The sequence below is a fragment of the Fringilla coelebs genome (assembly GCF_963513975.1).
Source record: "Fringilla coelebs genome assembly, chromosome: 7".
Lineage (NCBI taxonomy): Eukaryota > Metazoa > Chordata > Aves > Passeriformes > Fringillidae > Fringilla > Fringilla coelebs.
Window position 1 is genome coordinate 34,736,837 of NC_140035.1, and position 19,724 is coordinate 34,756,560.

Here is a 19,724-nt window from a genome sequence, read left to right on the forward strand (position 1 = left end):
CCCTGTCCAGCTCCCACCTTCCCCAAAGGCTGACGGGTCCTACACAGAAGAATAAAGAAAAGGCAGTCACCCACACTGGCATTTGAAAAGACTGCCTGTGCATCCCACAAAAAGTCAAAGGATTTTCAATTTATCAAAGCTGCCAGGACAGAGCTCAAAGAGCCTCCTGTGCTCTGACACCACTCCCACTCCCGGCTGCCTCTTTCAAACACCCTACAGGGGCAATCCTCCACCTGTGTTCTTGGCTGCAGGTCAACCACAAACTGTGCTTTTCTGACACCATCTCCCTCACCCTCTGTGGGTGTATAACCCTCATCAAAGCTACTGGAAAGGTGCAAGGAAGAGTTTTGCAACCTCTGTTTTATAAGCACATAAAGCATAAAAGATTTTAGTTTTGCATACAGCAACCTGCAATTCTCTGTTCTTTCTCCCCACAACCTCCCACAAACACCAGCCAAAATGAATTAAATGCCAGGCAGACAAACAAAATTAAAATATATTGCTGGTAATTTTGGAGTTTTGGGCTTGAATCTTTCCACTGTTTTTCCATCATTCATGCTACTGCAGCGTGGAAAGGAAAAGCAGCTTGTTAGCTTTTTCTCTCTCTTGCAGCTCAATTGCCGAGACTACCCAACACACTTGCCCTCTTATTTGCTCTCCTTTCTACCATATCTCGAGCTGTGAAATTAATATGCACAGAGGACATAAACCTCTAGCTCAGGAATAAAAAGTGACCTTAATATGCTCCTGCTTAATCCTTCTCGGGCTCAGCGCAGCGTCGCTTTGGGAAGACAAGCCAGCATGAAACCAAGGTGCCACCTTGCCCTTCAGCCAGAGCATCCTCCCCACATGCACACTGGGGGCCTTCTTGCAGAAAATCCCTCCTTGGGAGGGAGCAGCACAGCAGCAGGAGCTGCATCCACACTTGGACCATTGGCAGCTGGGAAGCCCTGATCTGATGCTCAGATAGCCGCTCCAGCCTGCTGATTCTCAGGGAAAAGCTGCAGGATTTGGCTCAAAGGGCCAGCTGAGAAACTGCTTTTGCTCCTCAACCCACCTACACAGCAGCACTGGGCACTTTGCACAGCAGCACCCACAGAGGGAGCGCCCCACGACACCGCTGCCGTTGAAGCTGCAAGGAAAAACTCCGTTCAAAGCATTTAAAATAAGAGAGATTTCATTTATAATGGCCTCTTGCACTCCCCACTGCCCCAGGTCTGGCCTGAAGGCTTTGCCTAGCCTGTGGTTTCAGCTGTTCAGAGTTTCAAAACTCTGATGTCCCAGACAACAACAACTGAAGGTTTCTGCCAAATTTAATTTTTCAGGCATGAGAAAACGCCACACTGAGCCCTAAAATGTGCACAGTCAGATGATGCCATGGGTGGCAGCGAGGCTCCCTGCTCTATGAGAACAACTTGAATAACAGTATTTCCTGCATCCCAGTCTGGAGAGAAGCACAAGCACACACCACCTTTCTCTAAAGGCACAAACAAGCACTCTCTCCTCAGAAACAGCACCAAATTTTGATAATAAATCACCACCACCTCTCTCTGGAGGATAAAGCCTACACACATTGAGCCAGTTACACAATTATTCCGGATTTTCAGGAAAAGAAAAAACAATGTTCAAACACATGGAGTGGCAACAGAGAGACCAAAAGCCTTGCCCATGTGAGCACCCAGGGACCCTGCCAAAGGAACAAGTGCTTGCACTAACTGCAAAGTGATGACTGTATTTCTACAGATTCCTCAGCTGTTGCTTTGAACTCTTTCACTGAAGTGTTTTGACAGCACACTAGATAAAAAAGGAAAATAAAAGTAACTCTGAAGTGTATGTGAAAATACACACATAAAAATATACAAATCAAACTATCATCTTTTGCCGCTGTGAAAGCATCACATTAAATGTCATCAAAACAGTAAATTCCAGAGCAATTTTTTGTGTGCATTTCTGTTTATTCTTAAATTTAATTCATGCATGGGTGTAGCACACACATTCCCCTCGCAATCTTTTCAACAGTTGTCACAGATCTGGAGCACCACAAAAGCAGAGCCCAAGGGTGCTGAACGTATCAGGAGCTTGTTTCTAACACAGGTGAAGACTAAACCACACCAGTCTCATAAAAGGAAGACACCAATGGAAGGGCAAGGTGTGACAACCCAGCCATCTCCAGAAAGCCATGTTTTTTACCATGAATATTCCAAGCCCAATCTGCAAAACAGGTTAATTTTGCATGCAAATGGACAGTTACACATCTAACTGACCATTTGTGCAAGCAATTACATGTGCTATTACCTGACTGCCTAATTGCATGGGCCTAGTTTTCAAATTGGGTCTTACATTTTCTGTTGAACCTAAATGCTCTATTTAATAAATAGATATTGAGTAGTTTTGAAGCCCAGTCACCTAGACTTACTGACCCCAAACCAAATATTGAAAAAAGATGCTGAAATGTGTATTTACCCAAAAAAGAGCATCACATAACCCTGGTGTAATGCAGTACATGGCCACCAAACTGAGGCACAAGTTTCTCTGCTCAAACTTCTAGTCCTTTAAATTGCAACTGAGAGCCAAATATCTGTACAAACATGCCAGGTATTATTTCCATCAGAAGCACCAGAAAGTTCCTTATTGTAATTCCTTCAGTGAAAGACATCTGGGGCTTTCTTACTACTCAGGATGTATTCTAGGGAGGAAAATCAAAGTACAAACACATTAAAAGAAAACTATTCTTAGCAAGCTGGTCAGCAGCTCATGAGCACAGTTTCTTTAGACAAATCCTGAAGATAAAGCAAAATCCAGCTTTGAATTACGAGGTGATGCAGGATTTTCTGCACATGATCCAAGACATTCATGTCCCAGACCTTCGCATTGCTGACCTCTAGGGAGAGGTTTTTATCTAAATTTAATCATCCTCAACTATTTTCAGCCAATCGTAAGGAGTATTTTTCTTTTATGGAATAATCCTAAATACTGTCAATTTTCCTGTGCATGTCAACCCCAAGTCTCTATTTTACATGTCAAGCAAAAGCTCTGTAAGATTAGCTGTCAGAGCCTGCGAGTTTTGGCCAAATATCAATTTTCTGTGTGGATGACGCATTAAATTTAAGATGCTTGTTGCTACTGGGGGCAAAGGAATATAGCAATTACAAAGCTATTTCTGACTTACAAATCCATAACTAATCATACTGCTGGAAACCCAAACTTGGTGGGAAAGAAATTACCTAGAGTGTTAAAAACAAAGACTACCACTGAAGTAGTCACTGCTACCTCACTCAAGCAGCAAATCAGCAGGAAGACCTGAAGTCACAGTCCCTGAGTCACAGACACCTGCAGAGACCCAGGGAAAAGCAACTCCAATTCCCTCAAACCCAGGGAAAAGCAACTCCAATTCCCTCAGGCATTTTCATTATGCATTCATCCCCCACAACTATATCCAAACCACAGAGGATCCGAGGTGGCTTCTGCTCCTCTCTGTCCTTCCCTGATATTTTGGAGCCTGCCACTGATAGTTTTCTTTATTACATCTCCACAAGACACTAAAGTCCTACGTTGTGTGGCACCCAGATAGATCCTACTTAATATTACTAAGCCAGGCTTGTGTGATCAAGAAATTATGTTGTTGTAGCACCTCATACTGATGACTCCCAAGGAAAGCTTTATTTTACCTGCCAGAATAAGCCTCAGACTGTGCCATCAAATAAACAGGGGGTTTATTCCAGATATTCCTAGAAAAACAGGCATGCTGCAGTTCATACTAGTTCTCAGGGAATTTAATCGACTCCTGGTTTAAGGAACACGCATAAGATAAGCTTTGGTGATCTTCTGCAAGAGTCAGCTGGGAGCCCAAGAAACCCTGGCACTTTGGCTCACATCAGCACTAGCCAAATTGAGGAGTAACAAGCTAGGTAGCAGTGCATCCCTCCTCCTTGCTGGCATTGCTCCAGTGCTCATCCTTCCCCAGCCTGCAGCAGCACTGCCTCATAAAGTACTGAAACACCATCTGTGCCTAAGGGAAACACCAGTATTAAAGCTCAGGACAAACAATGAAAACCTGACACTGGCCCCAAAAGGCAACACAAACAAATCTAAACCTGACAGGGGCTACCCAACACAAGGACCCAGGCACCAGTAAGCCAAAAAAGATGGGCTCCCAAACATTGATGTCAGGAACGTACCAGGAGTTGATGTCACTTCGTCACAGCAATGAAAAAGCCAGTCAGACTAGATTTAAAAAAACAAAAAATAAAAGGGAACTAGTGTCACAGCAATTCTCACACAGCCTGGAACAAATTGGACACTTCTAACACAGGAAAAGCCCAAGGTACAGAGTGTTGGAGCAGAAGGTTTACACCCACAAGGACAGGATCCATCTGGGCCAGAGAGGATCTACAGAAATCACACTCTATGGTCTTTTTTTGGAAAAAGCCACTATTTGCCATGTTTTGTCTCATTTCCATGGGCCTTCAGCAAGACTGGGATTATTCAAATTGACAGCAACAGTCTGGCAAGATTGTTTTCCAGTATCAAAGGACACCTACCCAGTAATTGCTGTACCGTAGCATGAGGCATAGCCCACATATTTTAATGCCTTAACCACATGTCGTGGCAGCAATTGGACCAAAGCTATTAAGTCTTAACGAAGCCACGTTTCCACTGCCAATATCACCAGCAATATTTGCAAGACACTGCAAAGCCACAATTCAATCAGCCCCTGTATAAAATACTACAAAGGGTTTTAAAAATATGGCTTATAAAAACAATCGCTGGAATTTTTCCTCCATTTCCTAAGGTACATGAGTTTTGACTTTTCTCTGCATACAGAGGAGCTAAAGATTTTTTCTTCTTCTTTTTTGTGAGGACTGAGAGTCTCAAAACCCAAGATATTGGATTTAAATTAACATGAAAAAATTTGCAGCAAATAATACTGTGTGAGTCTGTTTGCTAATCTTCCAAAAACAGAAGGAAAAACAAAAAAAAGTCATCTCTTCCTGTCCCCAATCTTTGGCTACCACAAGAAAGTAAAAGCTTTTTAAATAATCTTTTATTAGCAATTTTATTAAAAGTTCAAGCTGAACACCAAAACCCTTGGACAGGCAGAAACATTCAGCACAGACCTGATTTTGTTTCTTTTCTAAGAAGCTGGACCAAGGCAGGGAAAATGTGAAGCATCACTACAGTTGCTGGCTGCTCCAGAAAGAACCCCCCACCTGTGCTGCAGGCACCACATTACTTACACAGCAGCTGCTTGTTATATCGTGACATAATGAAGTTTCACAGTGGCACGTGAAGCAACACTAGAAACAAACCTAGCCCAGGATTTCAGTGTGTTATGCAGCACGAGGGTGACATAAATGCTGTACAAGTTATCACCACTATTTATAGGCTCTAATAATTCCACATTTTTCTAATATGATCTTCCCCATACACAGTGCAGCCCCAGGTGACACCAGGGCCACGCAGCTGCGTGAGCTGGCAGCAGTTTAAAACATGTTGCACGAGAGGATCCAAGCATGCACGATTGTAAGAGCAGTTCAAAACTCCAGGAGACAAAGAAATACTCTATGCTGAGAAATCCAGGGAGAAACTCGCAGTGCTGGCACAGAAGTCCTCCTGTGGCTGAAGGAACAGACAAAGGAAGAAAGAAGAAGGGCAGAGACTTTATATTTGTTTTGAAAATTTCCATTTTCTCTGAATGGGCTATTAATTCCCTTGTTCCCATGAGCTAAGCTGGCTCTGGGAGGAACAACTCCCAGCTTCCACCACCAAAGCCCCCCTACAGAATGGGGTCCCCACATGCTGCACCGGGTCTGAGTCAGCTGATGGAAGAGGAGAAAGAGCAGGGATTGAACCTGAATTTCCTAAACAAAACGAGCTGCACAGCGCTCTGTTTGCATATCGGTTTCTCCCGTCCCCAACGTGCTAATTCGGGCAGCAGCCGCTGCGCTACAGAAGGATGGCTTTCAAATCAAACAGCTACATGCATTATTTCTGCCTCCGTCCTACACAATTCCATGGCTTTTTCCATACACTCCAGTGCCTATGTCCTCTGAGCATTATTAATAGCTACTGAAGAATATTATCTGCCTACCAATCACTTCAGCTTCCTACTTAATGGCAAGTACATTTTTAGAGCATCAAATATATCAACAGGGACAATGGTTGCTAAATTTGAAGTCAACAACAACTGGAAAACGTTAGCTACTTCATTGGTATTTTTACATGCTTGCAGAAATATCTCTTGAAATAAATGAGCCTTTTTTATCCTTTCAAAGAGATAATAAAATAATACTGAATTCTAAATACTGTCACATATCCTCAGCAAACAGCAATTTAAATTTAGATAAATACATTTTTACTGCCAAAGATAATGAGCAAAAATAACTACAATTCAACTTTGCATAGTGGATTGGATGACAAAAAGACCACCTTAAAATGACAGCTGGCTGGCAGGCAGAGCGCAGCCGATGAACGCTCACCAGAATACGGACAATCTTGGAAAAGGGGTTAAAGCAAAATAATTCTTAGGAACAAATGCTTATCGTTGCATCTGGCTGCGACATTAACCTTAAAAGACTACTAAAATATTCCATTAGCATACTAACCACGGTACATAAACTTTTATGTTTAAAATGTTCAATATTTCAACGTAATTTCAATTAATGGAAATTGAACACTGGGATATGTATCAAGTTAAGTGTAATGGTTTTGCTTCCTGTGCGTGCACCAAAGCAGCTCCAACCCGCCCGTACCAGCTCCCGCCACGGGAGCCATGTCCAGAGGAGAAGGTCCTCAGCAGCTCACAGGGTTTCAAATGAGCCAAACACCTCCACAAATCTCTTCCCTGCACATTCAGCTCTGCACACCAAGGTTATTTAAGCATATGCTGAAATGCAAAGCGGGCAAGCACATCTGCAATATCTGCTCAGGGGCCTCAGCAAGAGGCAGCAATCGAGAGGTGCCTGCCCCCTAGGAGAGGCTTTCTTGGGAAAACAGGAGACAATGGGATGGAAGCACCATTTGGAAAGTCTCAGTGGAGCAGAAAGAGCCAAGCCACAGCTAAAGTCAGTAAGACAGGCATAGGTTTCAGAGCTTTATCCAGTGCATCGTCACCCACCCGGGACATGAGTGTGTCCTGCTCTCACAGCAATGCTACAGCCAAGGCTGTGCCACTGTTTCACAGTTTTGGGCTTTTCCAAATTTTCCATAACCCAGTTTTGTTCAGAAGGGGTTTTTGTTTTTTCTTTTTCTTACAGCACGCAAGCTTTTTTATTCAACCTCCCTCTGGCATGATCCATTTCCTACATGAATCACAACTGGGAGGGGTGAGAAAAAGAGAGAGGTCAGGTATCACAACTCTATTTAATAGACATTTATTAGGCAGTTTAGTCAAGCAGCTGCAGGCAAAGGGTCACATAATGCCTTGCAGTGCCACAGTAGCCTCTGCACATGAATTTAAAACCCATCAGCAGCACGTCCCAGCTTCCTCCTCAGTTCCTCTGGGAACGCAGTCTAGGAAGGAGACCATGGGGCAGCTCAGACCCTGGTATCACAGCCAGCACTGCTCTGAGCTCAGGGTGGTCCCCAGTGAGATTTTGGAAGATTTCTGCAAGCTCTGTATTTCTGTAAGCTCAACAGCAGCTGGTGATGAGACACAGGAGCATGTCACCATGTGACAAGAGCCCACGTTGCACTGCTGACTTATTAGGAGATTAAGAAAGATCAAGCTATAAATGCCCATTCAGTTATTGTACGTGTAGCTGCACAGACATTGGGAGAGAAAGGAGCTGAACATAGCATGAGCATAATCTTAGAAGTCACTAAAAAGGACTTTACAGGAACACTTATACAATGACTGATCATTTTTTTATAGTTCAAAAAGAACTGTATGTGCTAAAAGTCTGAGGTTTACTTTGCCTTTTATTTACTTGATTTTCCTACCTCCTCCTTTGTCAAAAGCTAGAGTTTATAGGTTTCAGGCATGGAAACAAAAAGCAGTTACCACCAGAAAAGAAAAGTATTTTTTTATACTCTTTGCAGTATAAATTTCTATTCCTCATATATATTTATATTCTTGGTATTCAGTACAAGCTTATGGTGTGACCAGTATGTGCTCCTGCAGTTTGAATTATTGACTTTGCTGCCCAAACATCAGCCAACATCAGACCCTCACGAATCACTGATGCACGAGCAAATATTCATCTGCCCTGGACTTTGCACACCCTTTATACAAAGTGGGAAGAAGGACAAGTTTCCCTGGCAGGCTGGGGAAAAAAAAAAGAAAATAAGGAGATATATATAGCAGCAGCTGTTCAAAGACTTCAGGAGGCTTGGCATGTGCCCATGTGCCCAGCAGAAGTAGCGGACAGTAGAAATGAGACCATTTATCACGTGGACACACAGCTCATCACAAGGGAACTGCCACTGAGCACGGCTTAAACTGCTCCTCCAAAACAAGAAGTCGCTAAACAAACATTAACTAAAGTTGCTGAAATGATGAATCTCTCTGGCAGATTGCGTACTCCCATGGGATAATTCAGCTTTGGCTACGTGGGCACACACAAAATCCACCAGCAGCCTGCACTTGTTTGCAAAAGCAAACCCTTTAAGTCAGTGAAAATCAGAGCCTGTTGCATACCCCGAGGACTTGTCAGCACACAAGTGATTCAGGGAAACAGCCCAGCTGCACTCACCTCATCCTGCCTTCGCTCCTGCCACAGTAAAAACCAAATCCCAGGAACCAGCCCCCTCTCCTTTCCCAGCAAAATTGCCTCAGTGCATTGAGAGTGTGTAGAGCACACAAGGGCAGACCGGGCTTAGCTGTTTCCACGGAGCTGCCATCACTTGCCCGTGGTTTTAACAGCATAAATGCCTGGCTGCACAGCACTAAACCCCAATCTGCACAGGCAGGACACAAAGTTCAGAAGCTTCCAGGGAACCATCCTATTGTCCCACACCAACCACCATGTACTTGCCCACCCTCACTGTCCTAAGAAAATCAGGAGGGGGTTGTTGTCATACAAAAACACAAAAAAGAAATGAAATCGATGGGCTATATCATCCTTTTGAGCAAGTATACATACTGCAGAAGGACCACCTGATCTGAGCCCGTGCTGCTGACTGATCGTGTATCTTCTATTTTCTTTCCTAGCTTATCAAAACAGTTCCTACACAATTAGGACCAAGCACTTTATTTCCAATTTGAACTCATTCACCTTCAGCACCCAATCATTGGTCTGGTACCAACTCACTGTTTATCTTAACGAGTCATCCAGAGCAAGTCACCTGAGCTCCTCCAGCTGCTCATATTAACCACTTCAGTGTTTGGGTCACTCTCCCAGCGTGCTCCTACACCTCCCCCATCACACATGCAGGGACACAAGAGGTGGGGACAGGACTCCAGGGATGGCTAGTTCCACATTATCCACCTGAAAAGCTGCTCCTCAGCCTGGGAAGGGGATGTGGAGGAGAGCTGAGCAGGAGGACCAGAGCCTGGGAAATCACAGCCCCAGCTCCGGGCGGTTCGTCCTCATGCCGGGAGCTCCTGGGGGCTGCTGCCATCTAGAGATGCTCACAGAGCCAGGCTGCGGGCCGGCCACTCTGCAAGCCCCACCATCACCGCCCAGGAAATGCTCAGCTCCCACGCCAGCAGAACCCCAGCTCTGACCAGTGACCCACAGAAAGGCCTTTCTCCAAAAGCCTTTGTAAGATGTGCACGCTCTGGATCACAGGCTGTGCCTCCAGACACAGCGCGAGTCAACGTGCTGCGGTTTGGTGAAATTTAATTGAAAAACAAAACAACAGAAAAAACCCAACCGAACTAAAACCCCCTGAAAAGTAGAATAAAACATTAGTTCCAGTAAGGTGTGTGGCTAATGCCCTGCTAGAAAACTGAAGGCACAATTCAGAACAACTCGGCATTACGGTCAGGAGTGCAATGCAGCGCTTGGGGCTCAGCCAGGAGCGCCCACAGGGTGCTGGGCCCTTTGCTGCCACGGACCAAACGTGCCTTTCTCTGCTTCCCATCCCACTTCAGTACCGTGCAGGCTCAGGAGAAAGGCTTCCCCCTTCACGAGCTGCTACTGCCAAGTCTCATTTGCCTTACTCATAAGGCATGTATTTCAGGTCCTTATTATTACTGTTTTCATGTTAATTACAAGCACAGCTCCTAGTGCCAAATTCCATACACATAAACATCAATTACCGTCTCTTTTTTTTTAAAAGCGAAGTCACAACTCAGTCACTGGGGCACGCAGCAGTGCCAGTCTCGGCAGGGCAGGTGCAGGCACGGAGCCTGTGTGGTGCAACTCCGTGCTGGAGCTGCCCCAGGATCCCTGGGGATGCCCCAAGAGCGGCACCAGAACCAGGCTCCTCTGCCCTGCAGCAGCGCTGGCTCACAGTGCTCTCAGGGGACATTCAGGGACAGCAGCAGGCTGCCCTGGCTCCCACACAGAGATGTCCCCTCGGACACCTGAAGGGCTGTGTGGCACAGGAGGGACACCAGAAGGGTGCTGAGCCCACAACAGCGCCCGCTGCCCTTCGGTGAAAGGCCCGGATGGAACAACCCCAGCGCAGGGGCCAGGCCCTCTACGGCAGCGAGGGGCTGAAACTCCCAGTCAATATTTATCGTGCCTTTGCAAAGGCACTCGGAGCTCAGCCTAATTTTAACCATCAAATAGACATCGTGGCGGGATAAACGGGAGAGGTGCCAAGGAGGGCTGTAGCAAAGGAGAGGAGCTGCATCTCTCTGAAGGCATGTGGCATGTCCCATCCGACATGGCCCAGAGAGGAGTAAAGGCATGAAATTAAAGACTGCCCATACATCAGCCTGAACACGCTTCTCACTGATAAATTTTAAAAAAAAGGAAATAAAAAAACCCAGAAAAAATGAACTGCAAAAACATTTGAAGTACAATTACTCTCAGAACAGCTGAATACTTCAAACAGGACTAAGTTAATTTGGCTGTAATTATTTAACAACTCACCAACCCCACATATCAGAAAATGGAGTTAATTTATCAGCTATTTTCAAGCAGAACAAAGACTCGCCAGCTTCCAGGTAACAGCCCAAGCTGTTTGGCTCACGTGACCCCGACTGAGCTGTGCACTGCAAACATTATATGCCCAAGCACGGAGACAGAAGAAATCAGAAAACCCCAACGTGTTTACATATTTACACACAGGATAATGAAATCAAAAGTTTGGCCAACAGCTTGCTTGCACAGCAACGGCATCACCATCTCTATGCACCGAAAATGAGGGCAGCAGCCAGAGCCCCATTTATTGCCCCCCAAAAGCCAAGAGAGCCCAAATTCTGGAGGGTCCTAAATACTTGCAAATCATGGCTCCCTGTCCAGCCTGCCTTGCTATTCCAGCACACACCAAGTAGCAAGGCTCAATCATTACTAACTGCCAGTGCCCACAGCAGTGCCTAAAACCCTCAAATAGGAAATGTCACTCCAACCCTTCTATTTTAATAAACGGATTTTCTGTTTTGCACAGTGCAGGGCACAGAGGATTTTCAGCGGCACAGATCCGGGAGGCTTCCCCAGAGGCGACAGGAAAGGCAGGCGAGCAACCCCGGACCGATGCTTTTTTATTTTCACTGGGGTATAAATCCAGCAATGGAGAGTCTTTTGTGATCGTCCATGCCAACAGCCCGGTCCGAGCGGTGGGAAGGATTGCGGGAGAGCACGGGAGCATCCCAGCGGGGACGGCTGCCGCCCAGAACCGGGGCAGGCTACAGGAAAAGTGTGAGACAGAAAAGTATCAAGTGAGGCGAACAGTCAGGCTGCGTGTAAACAGGGAGGCAGGCAAAAAGGTACAGAGAAGCAGCGCCTGTAAAACGAGGAGTGCCATTCTTCTTCAGCGGGGATTTACCGATTCAAACCGCAGGAAGAGAATATACAAAAGAGAGCAGCAGCCCAGCATTTCACCCCTCCCGATTTCGAAGGTTAGGAAACAATCGCACAGCGAAAAAGTAAACTGCGTCCCAAGATCAAAAACCGCCTTCAAAGCCCAATCAGGCAGGCAAAGCCAGGACACGCTCCATTCGCTTCTCACCAAACGTATCCTTCCTTCTCTCTGTTACATAAAGCCCCAAAATATAAACTAAATTGTGAGAACGAGGAGCTGTTGCACCAATACATACCGCCCAAACAGCATAAATTTTGCATCACCGGGGAGGGAAGGGAAAAAAAAAAAAAAGAAAGCGAAGTTACAAAGACTGAAGAAATTTCCTTTTAATGTTTTATTCACAGCAAAGGGGCGATGCAGCGGGGGGCGATCCCCGTGCCCTCCCCGGGCGCCTGAGCCGGCACATCTCGTACTACGGTGGCAAGAAAGCGCCGCTCGGATGCCAAGAGGAAAACAAAATTCAAGCCAACGCTGCAAGTTTCCCTCCAGAAAGTTAAAAATTCCGGGCAGACCCTGCCGGAGGAAAAAACGCCTTTCCCAGCGTTAACTTCCAAGCCGCCCGCTCGCCCTCCCCCGTGCGCGACCCCCTCGGCCCGGCGTTGACGCGGGGGGCCGGGACGCGCGGCGCACATGAACGCACAGGTGTACGGGGCACGAACGCTGCCGCGTCCGCCCGGCGCGCCGCGACGCCGAGTTCGGGAGCGCAGCCCCGTCGGGGCGGCAGCGGCACCTGCGGGGACACGTACGGCGCCCGCCCGGGGCTCCCCGGGCAAGGGCGGCCCCGGGGCCGGGCGGGGACACGGAGCGGGGACACGGAGCGCTGCTGCGCGGGCGCTCCGCGACAGCCGGCTCCGCTCCGCTTCCCGCGGGGGGTTGTCGCCCTCTGGCCGCCGCCGCTCCGCGGGACCCGCACGAACTCCCGCACCCCGCGCCGGGCACCGGGACACGGAGAAGTTGTGGGGAAGGCGCCGCTCCGCCGGCTGCGCCGCGCCGCTCCGGCCGCTCACCCACCTGCCTGCGCCGCCGCGGCGGCCCGCGGGGCCCCGGCCGCCGCCGCCAGCACGCAGCAGCTCCACCACAGCAGCCCCCCGGCCGCCGCCGGCATCGCGCCGCCGCCGCCGCCTCAGCGCCGCCGCTGCCTGGCCGCCGCCATCCCCCGCGCAGCCTCCGCGCTGCCGCCGCCGGCTCCCAAAAGTTGCCGCCGCCGAGCCGCCGCCCCCAGCGCCGCCCCTCCGCGGGCGCGCCGCGGCGCCGACGGGGCGGCCGCGCCGCTGCCGGGCCGCGGGGCGCTGCGCCGCCAGCACGCGCGGAGCGGAGCGGCGGGAGCGCGACGAGGAGGAGGAGGAGGAGAAGGAGGAAGGAGCGAGGGGGGTGAGGGAGGAGGAGCGGCGGGACGGAGCGAGGGGGCGGGCGGGGGCCGGCGCCGCGCGGGACCGCCCCACGCCCCCCCCTCCCCACACGGAGGCTCCGCACCTGCGGAGCCGCGCGCGCCCGTGTGCGCGAGCCGCTCCCGCCTTTTGTCCCCGCCCCGCCCCGCCTGAGGGGCAGGTGCGCGCCCCGGGCCCTGCGTGAGGGGCGGCCGCGGCAGCACCGGCGGGAGCGGGACCCCGAGGGAGCTCGGCCGTGAGGTGACGCGGGGAGTGACCCTGCTCCGGGGCACAGGGACACCTCCCGATACAGCTCCCCGAAAGAGCAGAGCCCCAGTGCGGGCTCGGCCCGTGCCAGCGGCGGCCGCAGGTGGGGTGTGAGGAGCGTCCTGGGCAGCTGAAACGCGCCCGGGCTCCTCTCCGCTGTGGGACCCCGCCGTACGCCTGATCCGGACAAGGATATGGCATGTCACCCTCCTGCCTGGGTTCTGCCCCAAAACACCCGCTGCCGTGAATGCTCATGCCCCTCATGCAGAGATGAGCGCCCCGCCTGCGCCCTCAGCACCAAGGTGAGTGTAGGGATTCCCAGCGCTCAGCCGAGAGGTTTGGGAAGGGCTGGAAGGAGGGAGAGAGGTTTAAAGGGCAATAGGGCAGGTTGGCAGCACCTTGGAGATCGCTCTTCAGGGTGGTAGTGGGTGGACTTGTGGGTGGGAAGCAGCTGATGAGAGCCGCCTTTTCCAGCCTGCCTGCAACTCTGTGGGGCACAGAGGTGTAATGGCATTTCCCACCAATGCATCCCCTCCCTGATGTCCCCTGCCAGCCTGGTGGCACTTCCTAGATGCTCTCAGGTGGGGACAGCTGCAGTGCCAGGGTCCTGCAAGCATCAGCCCAGCATCCCCTTCACTACCACCCACATCAGCACAAGGGCGAAATGCCAACACATACATCCTCCCTAACAGGTCCAGGGGACCAGAGTCTCTTCAAGACTTGTCTTGGAAAGCCAGAGACTGAAAATCTCAACATCTCATCAGAGGTGGGAGATAGCAGCTGCCATTTATCACTCTTGGTGAGTTGACTGGCATCCTCAGTCACAGCTGTACTCTGCAAGTGCACAAGAGAAGAACACCTTCAATTCTTCGCTTCATGCCCCCAAAATGTGTGCCCTAGGTTTTGAAGCCTGCTCACCCTGGTCAAGCCCTTCTGGATCTCACCAATTTTCCTTATGCCTTTCCAGCTAGTCTGTGCAGTACTACTTGGAATGGCTTCCCAGTGATGCTAACAGCTTTCCCTGGCACCCCCAAGCAGATAAAGTGGAAGACTGCAGCAGCAAGTGCCTTCCCTCCAACCAGCTCCAGTGGAATGGTTTTCCCATAGGAATTAACCTCAGAGGAATAACCCTAGTCCCCCCAGCCAAACTGCCTCCTTTCCAGGGAAGCCAAAGGTTTGCATGCCTTTAAAAAATTTTTTTAAAAATCCCCAAATCAAGATAGTACTTCGAGTTGGATTATGGCTCTTTGGCCAAAGAGCTGGAAGTTTAGCTGGAATGAATTGGCCAGGCTTTGCAGAAAGGAGGCTGTAAAGAAGGAGGTGTCGTTGCCCTCGGTGCTGCATCCCACTGCCCACATCAGCAGTGGCAAAGGACAGTGAAACTGGCAGGCAGAGGCAGGTGACAGAAAAGGCAGCCGGGTAGCAGAGCCCTGACATGTTCAGCCTCTTCCTTAGGGTTTTCCCTGAGAACACCACCTGGGTGAGGCCAGCAGGAGAGGCTGGGAGCCAGCCCGTGCCCTTGCTGAGCAGATTTGCAGCAGTGCTGATCATCCCTCCTTGCCACCCCCTGGAAGGAAGCGCGATCCCTGCCTGGCGCAGAAATGGATCCAACGGGAGGCTGTGAGGCGAAACTCGCTCAAATATTGAACTAGAAAAATTTTGCTCGATCTGCCTCTCAGTAAACAGTGACTAATTGCTCTGGCTGGAGCTGCTGTGCCTTCTAGATTGGAAGGTGCAGATGGAGCAACGATAGCGAAGGCTCCTTACCTGACACTGGCTGTACATTAATCACAAATGTTTGCTATGCAAATCTTGTCATACAAAGCAATTATTGCTGTTCCCATACTGACCTCATGTTTATTTATTACATGAGCTCTTTATTTGAACCTTGCCTGGTCTCTCTTCCCATATAAGCGTATTAGTATGTGGCTTCCAAAGGCACCCAGCTGAGAAATTGTAGATTTATTTGTGGCGTGGAGGGATGGCACACGACACGCTGACTGCAATGCAGAGCTGAGAGGCTCAGCTCTTACACCAGTGGCTCTTCATGCAAAATATTCTCACCCCGAGGTCTCTTGCTGGATTGAAGGACACTTTCTAACAGCACAGGGCTGCGACTCTGGCTTTGCTCTGACGCTGCAGTATTAACCGATGGTTAATGGAGACTGTCAGCCCGAAGAGCCGCGCAATAAAACTCTGCTTGGGCTTCTTTAGGGCCCGCTCAGTAAAAGTAAAATCTTACACAGAGCTTCGTCCTTGGCTTTGTCACCTTCGCCTACCTCCAGAATGATGAGTTGCAAATAGATTTAACTGTGCCACCAAGGAAGTTGCGAGTGCGTTTTTGAACGTGGTGGTGTTTGGGTAGCTGGAGTGATGGGTGTCTTTAAGCACCAAATATTCTTTTGCCAGAGGAGTTTTCTCCATGTGATTTAATGTTGGGCAACACTGGCATCCGGTGGGCAGAGGGTTTCCTCCTTAACAGCTTGTGGCAGCTCACTCCTTTGATTTTGTCCTCTGGCTTCTCAAGATGACCATTAAATGCAATTTCTACATTCATTTGGGTTCTGTTTTCCCCCTTCCTTCAGTTTGGCTGCACGGCAGGCAGAGCAGTGTATTGCCTTTTTAGTGTTTTCTTTTAAACACGCTCTCCTATACTGTCTGGGGTCTTCTGAAGTCAGCTGCCCCTCAATGCTGTTCAGTTTTGTTGTGCCTGCCTCTGGGACTCTGCCTGTCTTACACCACATGCAAGTCTCTGTTCCTCCCTTGAGGGTAACAGGAAGGGTCTCCATGGTTCTTGCTTCAAACCAAACCCTCCTGTCTGACCTCTTTGGGCCCCTTCCTTGTCCACAAACATTATTGGTGCTCTTTTACTGGGGGAAACTGTAGAAAAGCCCCCAGAGCCTGAATGAAATCAAATCCTTTTTACAGCCCCCAGCCCTCCGTGCCTCTCTTTATGCTCTTTCTTCTGCTCTCACCTCTGCTTTCAGCTCTTCCCAATGTAGCATCATTTTCTGATGCAATTAACACTTCTTATCACTTCCAAATCATTAATAAAGCCAGTAATTAACAGCAGGCCTGACAATGAACCAAGCAATGCCACACTGTGTACTTTTGCTCCTCTCCAGCATCACCCCTTCCTTAGGATCTCGGCTGGCTTTCTATCCATTCAACAACTTGCATGCCCCAGTCAATTTGAAATATTCTTCCCCCCCCCCAGTATTTCTCTTTTATGGTGCAGCTGTAGCTTTTGCTAATTGTTCATGAAATGACTTTCCCTTTTTTTTTTTTTTCTAAAGCAATATTTTTCTTGAGAAGTTGAATTTAAAAGGGGCCATAAATGACTAATAGTAATTAATAAAAATGAAGAAATAATTGGGCAATGTCTTTAAATGTATATGCCTGGAGTCAAACTGCTTCTGTTAGATCAGCTTGGGGTTTTTATTCTCCCCTGAAGGAGCAGCAGTGCCCAAGACTGTCAGGGAATACTCCAAGTGATGGAATAACTCTCCAACAACCCCAGAAAGCTGAGGGCTGGCAGAATGTGGTGGACCATGCTGGCAGCACATGGCTTACTGCTGCCCTCCTCCCTTGCTGACAGGAGGACTGGCTGTGCCAGGGCAAGAGGGGCTTTGGGGACCTGGTGGACAACTGGATCCTCTTGAAAAACACCGCCTTTAACCCATGGAGAGCCCTGCCACTTCCACAAGACTGTTAGAAAGGGATTAGACATTTAAGGGCAAGACAGTTACATTAAAAAAAAGAAAGCAGCAATAAAAGGCTTTTGTGGTTCAGAGCATAAATCAGCCTTTTACTGCTTCCCCTTGCAGGGAGCACAGCCACAAGCGCCTAACTCAGGGATTTTTATATCTGGTTGTGAAATATCTGGGGGACGGCAGTGCCAGGGAGCAGGCACGGGACCCTGTGCCTGAGTCAGCACTGCCTAGCCAAGGATGCTGCAGCATCCTGGTGGCTTTGGGAGAGAGGCTGGCTGTGATGGCATGGAGTCAGGGACACGATCCCGTCGTGCAAAGCAGGACTTGGAAGTGGCACAGAGATGGTTTTGAGGGCCACTTCACCCCTGCTCCCCTCTCCTGATGATAATTTACTGCTGGTGGTTTTCCTTTGCCAGTGTAGACTAGCAGAAATTCAGATCCACCTCCCCAGCTCATTAAAAGGTCACGTTTTACAAAGTAGCACAGCCACCCTAACCAAATGTGTGTTGGCTAATTGCCTCGGTGTGAAATTAGGTTTGTGGTTTCTGTGGGATCAAGTGTGGCTTCCTCCTCTCCTCCCCAACCTCCTTGGTTGTGTTCCCAGTCGCTGATGAGCATTTGATCTGCAGAAAATACTGCACTTTGCAGCCAGAAACACATGCATTCCAAACCCCTGGCTTTGCTTGCACCCAGGATGGTGCAGAGGCAGGAGGGCTGGAGCAGCTGCGATGTAGCAGAGCAGAAAATGCCACATGGGGCTGAACCTCAGCAGGCAGTTTGGGACCTGTCAGGCAGGGTACATGTAGGTCAACACCTCACTTTTTTTCCACCGCTCCTTGCAACATGTGAGGGGACAGAGCTGGCCAAGCTGGGACACATCTAACCAGCTCCAGGCCCTCCCATTTGCTGGACCAGAGAAGGATGTGTGCAGCACAGTAGTAAATTGTTTAGCTGAAAGCATGGGAGAACTTGTGCCTTGCACTGCAGCATCTCATGTCATTTAACAAAGCAAGCGTGTGTCAGCTGTGGTGACAGAGATGCTCCTTGTCAGCCGTGCTGAACGAGAAGCCCTGGTCCATCAGGCAACACGTGCCAGCATGCACAAAGCTGGAAGCAGGCATCTCTGCACAGAGTGGGCAACCCTGAAACAAATGCAAACACTTGGTGTGAGAGAAATACTCAGCTGGGTATCCTCCTGTCTGCCAGCACAGCCTCACACATGACAAGCAGCCCAAAGCCCATGCAAGAAGAAAGGTTGTGCAAGAACCAGATGACTTCTCACCTGCAGACAGCTGAGACCCTTGGAAATATTTACTTGCCCACCTCAAACTGATGTCAAGACAATTATGGGGGTTTAGGTGCAGGCTTTTCATTTAACACTTGGAGAAGCAGAACAATAAATACAGGCTCCATAGGTGCACAGCTCTTTGGAAGTCCATGGCCTTTGCAGATAGCTGTGGTGAACATCTGTGGGGAGAAAGAGTGACATGGAGGTGTCCCCACCTCATCCATTAATACTCTGCTGCTTGGCCGAGATCCCAGCTCCACATTTCGAGTAGTGGGACCTACAATGGGAGCAGTGTGGAGCTCAGCTGTGTTTGCAGGACTTCAGAGATGATATCATAACCCCAGAGGCAGAGCAGAGTGGAGCTCCAGGCAGGCAGAGTTGTGAGCTCAGCCATTCACTGGGGACACTTAATCCAGCATCAACACTGGGCCCATTGTGGGGTGGCGCAATGCACTACTTTGTCTTTTTTTGTGTGCGTGTTGGGGTTTTTTTTTCAGAATTATTGTTTGAGGAGTAACAAAATTTTCCCTGAAGCACAAAGAAGAGTACTCTAGGAACCTGAAAGAATCCACCCAATTAGATAATAGAAAAAATATCTTATAAAGACAAAATTGCAGCAGCAGCAGCCAATACAATGCAGGCTTTCTAATTGTATTTTCTGTAACTAAAGGCTGATCTCAAGAAAACATTTTAGACTGCACTTGGGTTTTAGTGGTGTTTATATCTCATTCATAGCAAAAAGATTTAAGTACACTCTCGGTTATTGTAAGAGTCCTAAAACAGGCCTATGTTGTCCACTCTGAATTAGAGTATCATATTGTTTCTGTATTTTTTTTCTTTTTTTTTTGGTCCTCCTGTATATATCAAACTCCTTTTCAAGGGCCTCGCTTACATTTCACAAAATCATACAATAGTTTATGTTGGATTTAAAGGTCCTTTCAAACCCCCTGCAATGAGTAGGGACATTTTCAACTAGATCAGGTTGCTCAGAAGCCCATCCAAACTGACCCTGAATGTTTCCAGGGGTGGGGCATCTACCACTTCTCTGGGAAACCTGTGCCAGTGCCTCAGCACCCTCATTCAGCCCAGTAAAGATGCAGTATTTTTCCTGTCACCTACATGCAAAAACATGGGCGGTTTTGTTTTTCTTCCCAACTCCTATATGATATCCAA

General features: G+C 48.8%; 1 protein-coding gene across 1 annotated transcript in view; it reads right to left on the reverse strand.

The window, feature by feature from the left end:
* Positions 1-13,021, reverse strand: part of ERBB4 (erb-b2 receptor tyrosine kinase 4) — a gene marked incomplete at its 5' end in the record, with an annotated part of 567,058 nt that extends 554,037 nt beyond the window's left edge. Inside the window, one exon of the mRNA XM_084209338.1 lies at positions 12,928-13,021. Within this exon, the coding sequence (XP_084065464.1) occupies positions 12,928-13,021 (94 nt within the window). The remainder of the gene's footprint in view (positions 1-12,927) is intronic.
* Positions 13,022-19,724: the final 6,703 nt, after the last annotated feature.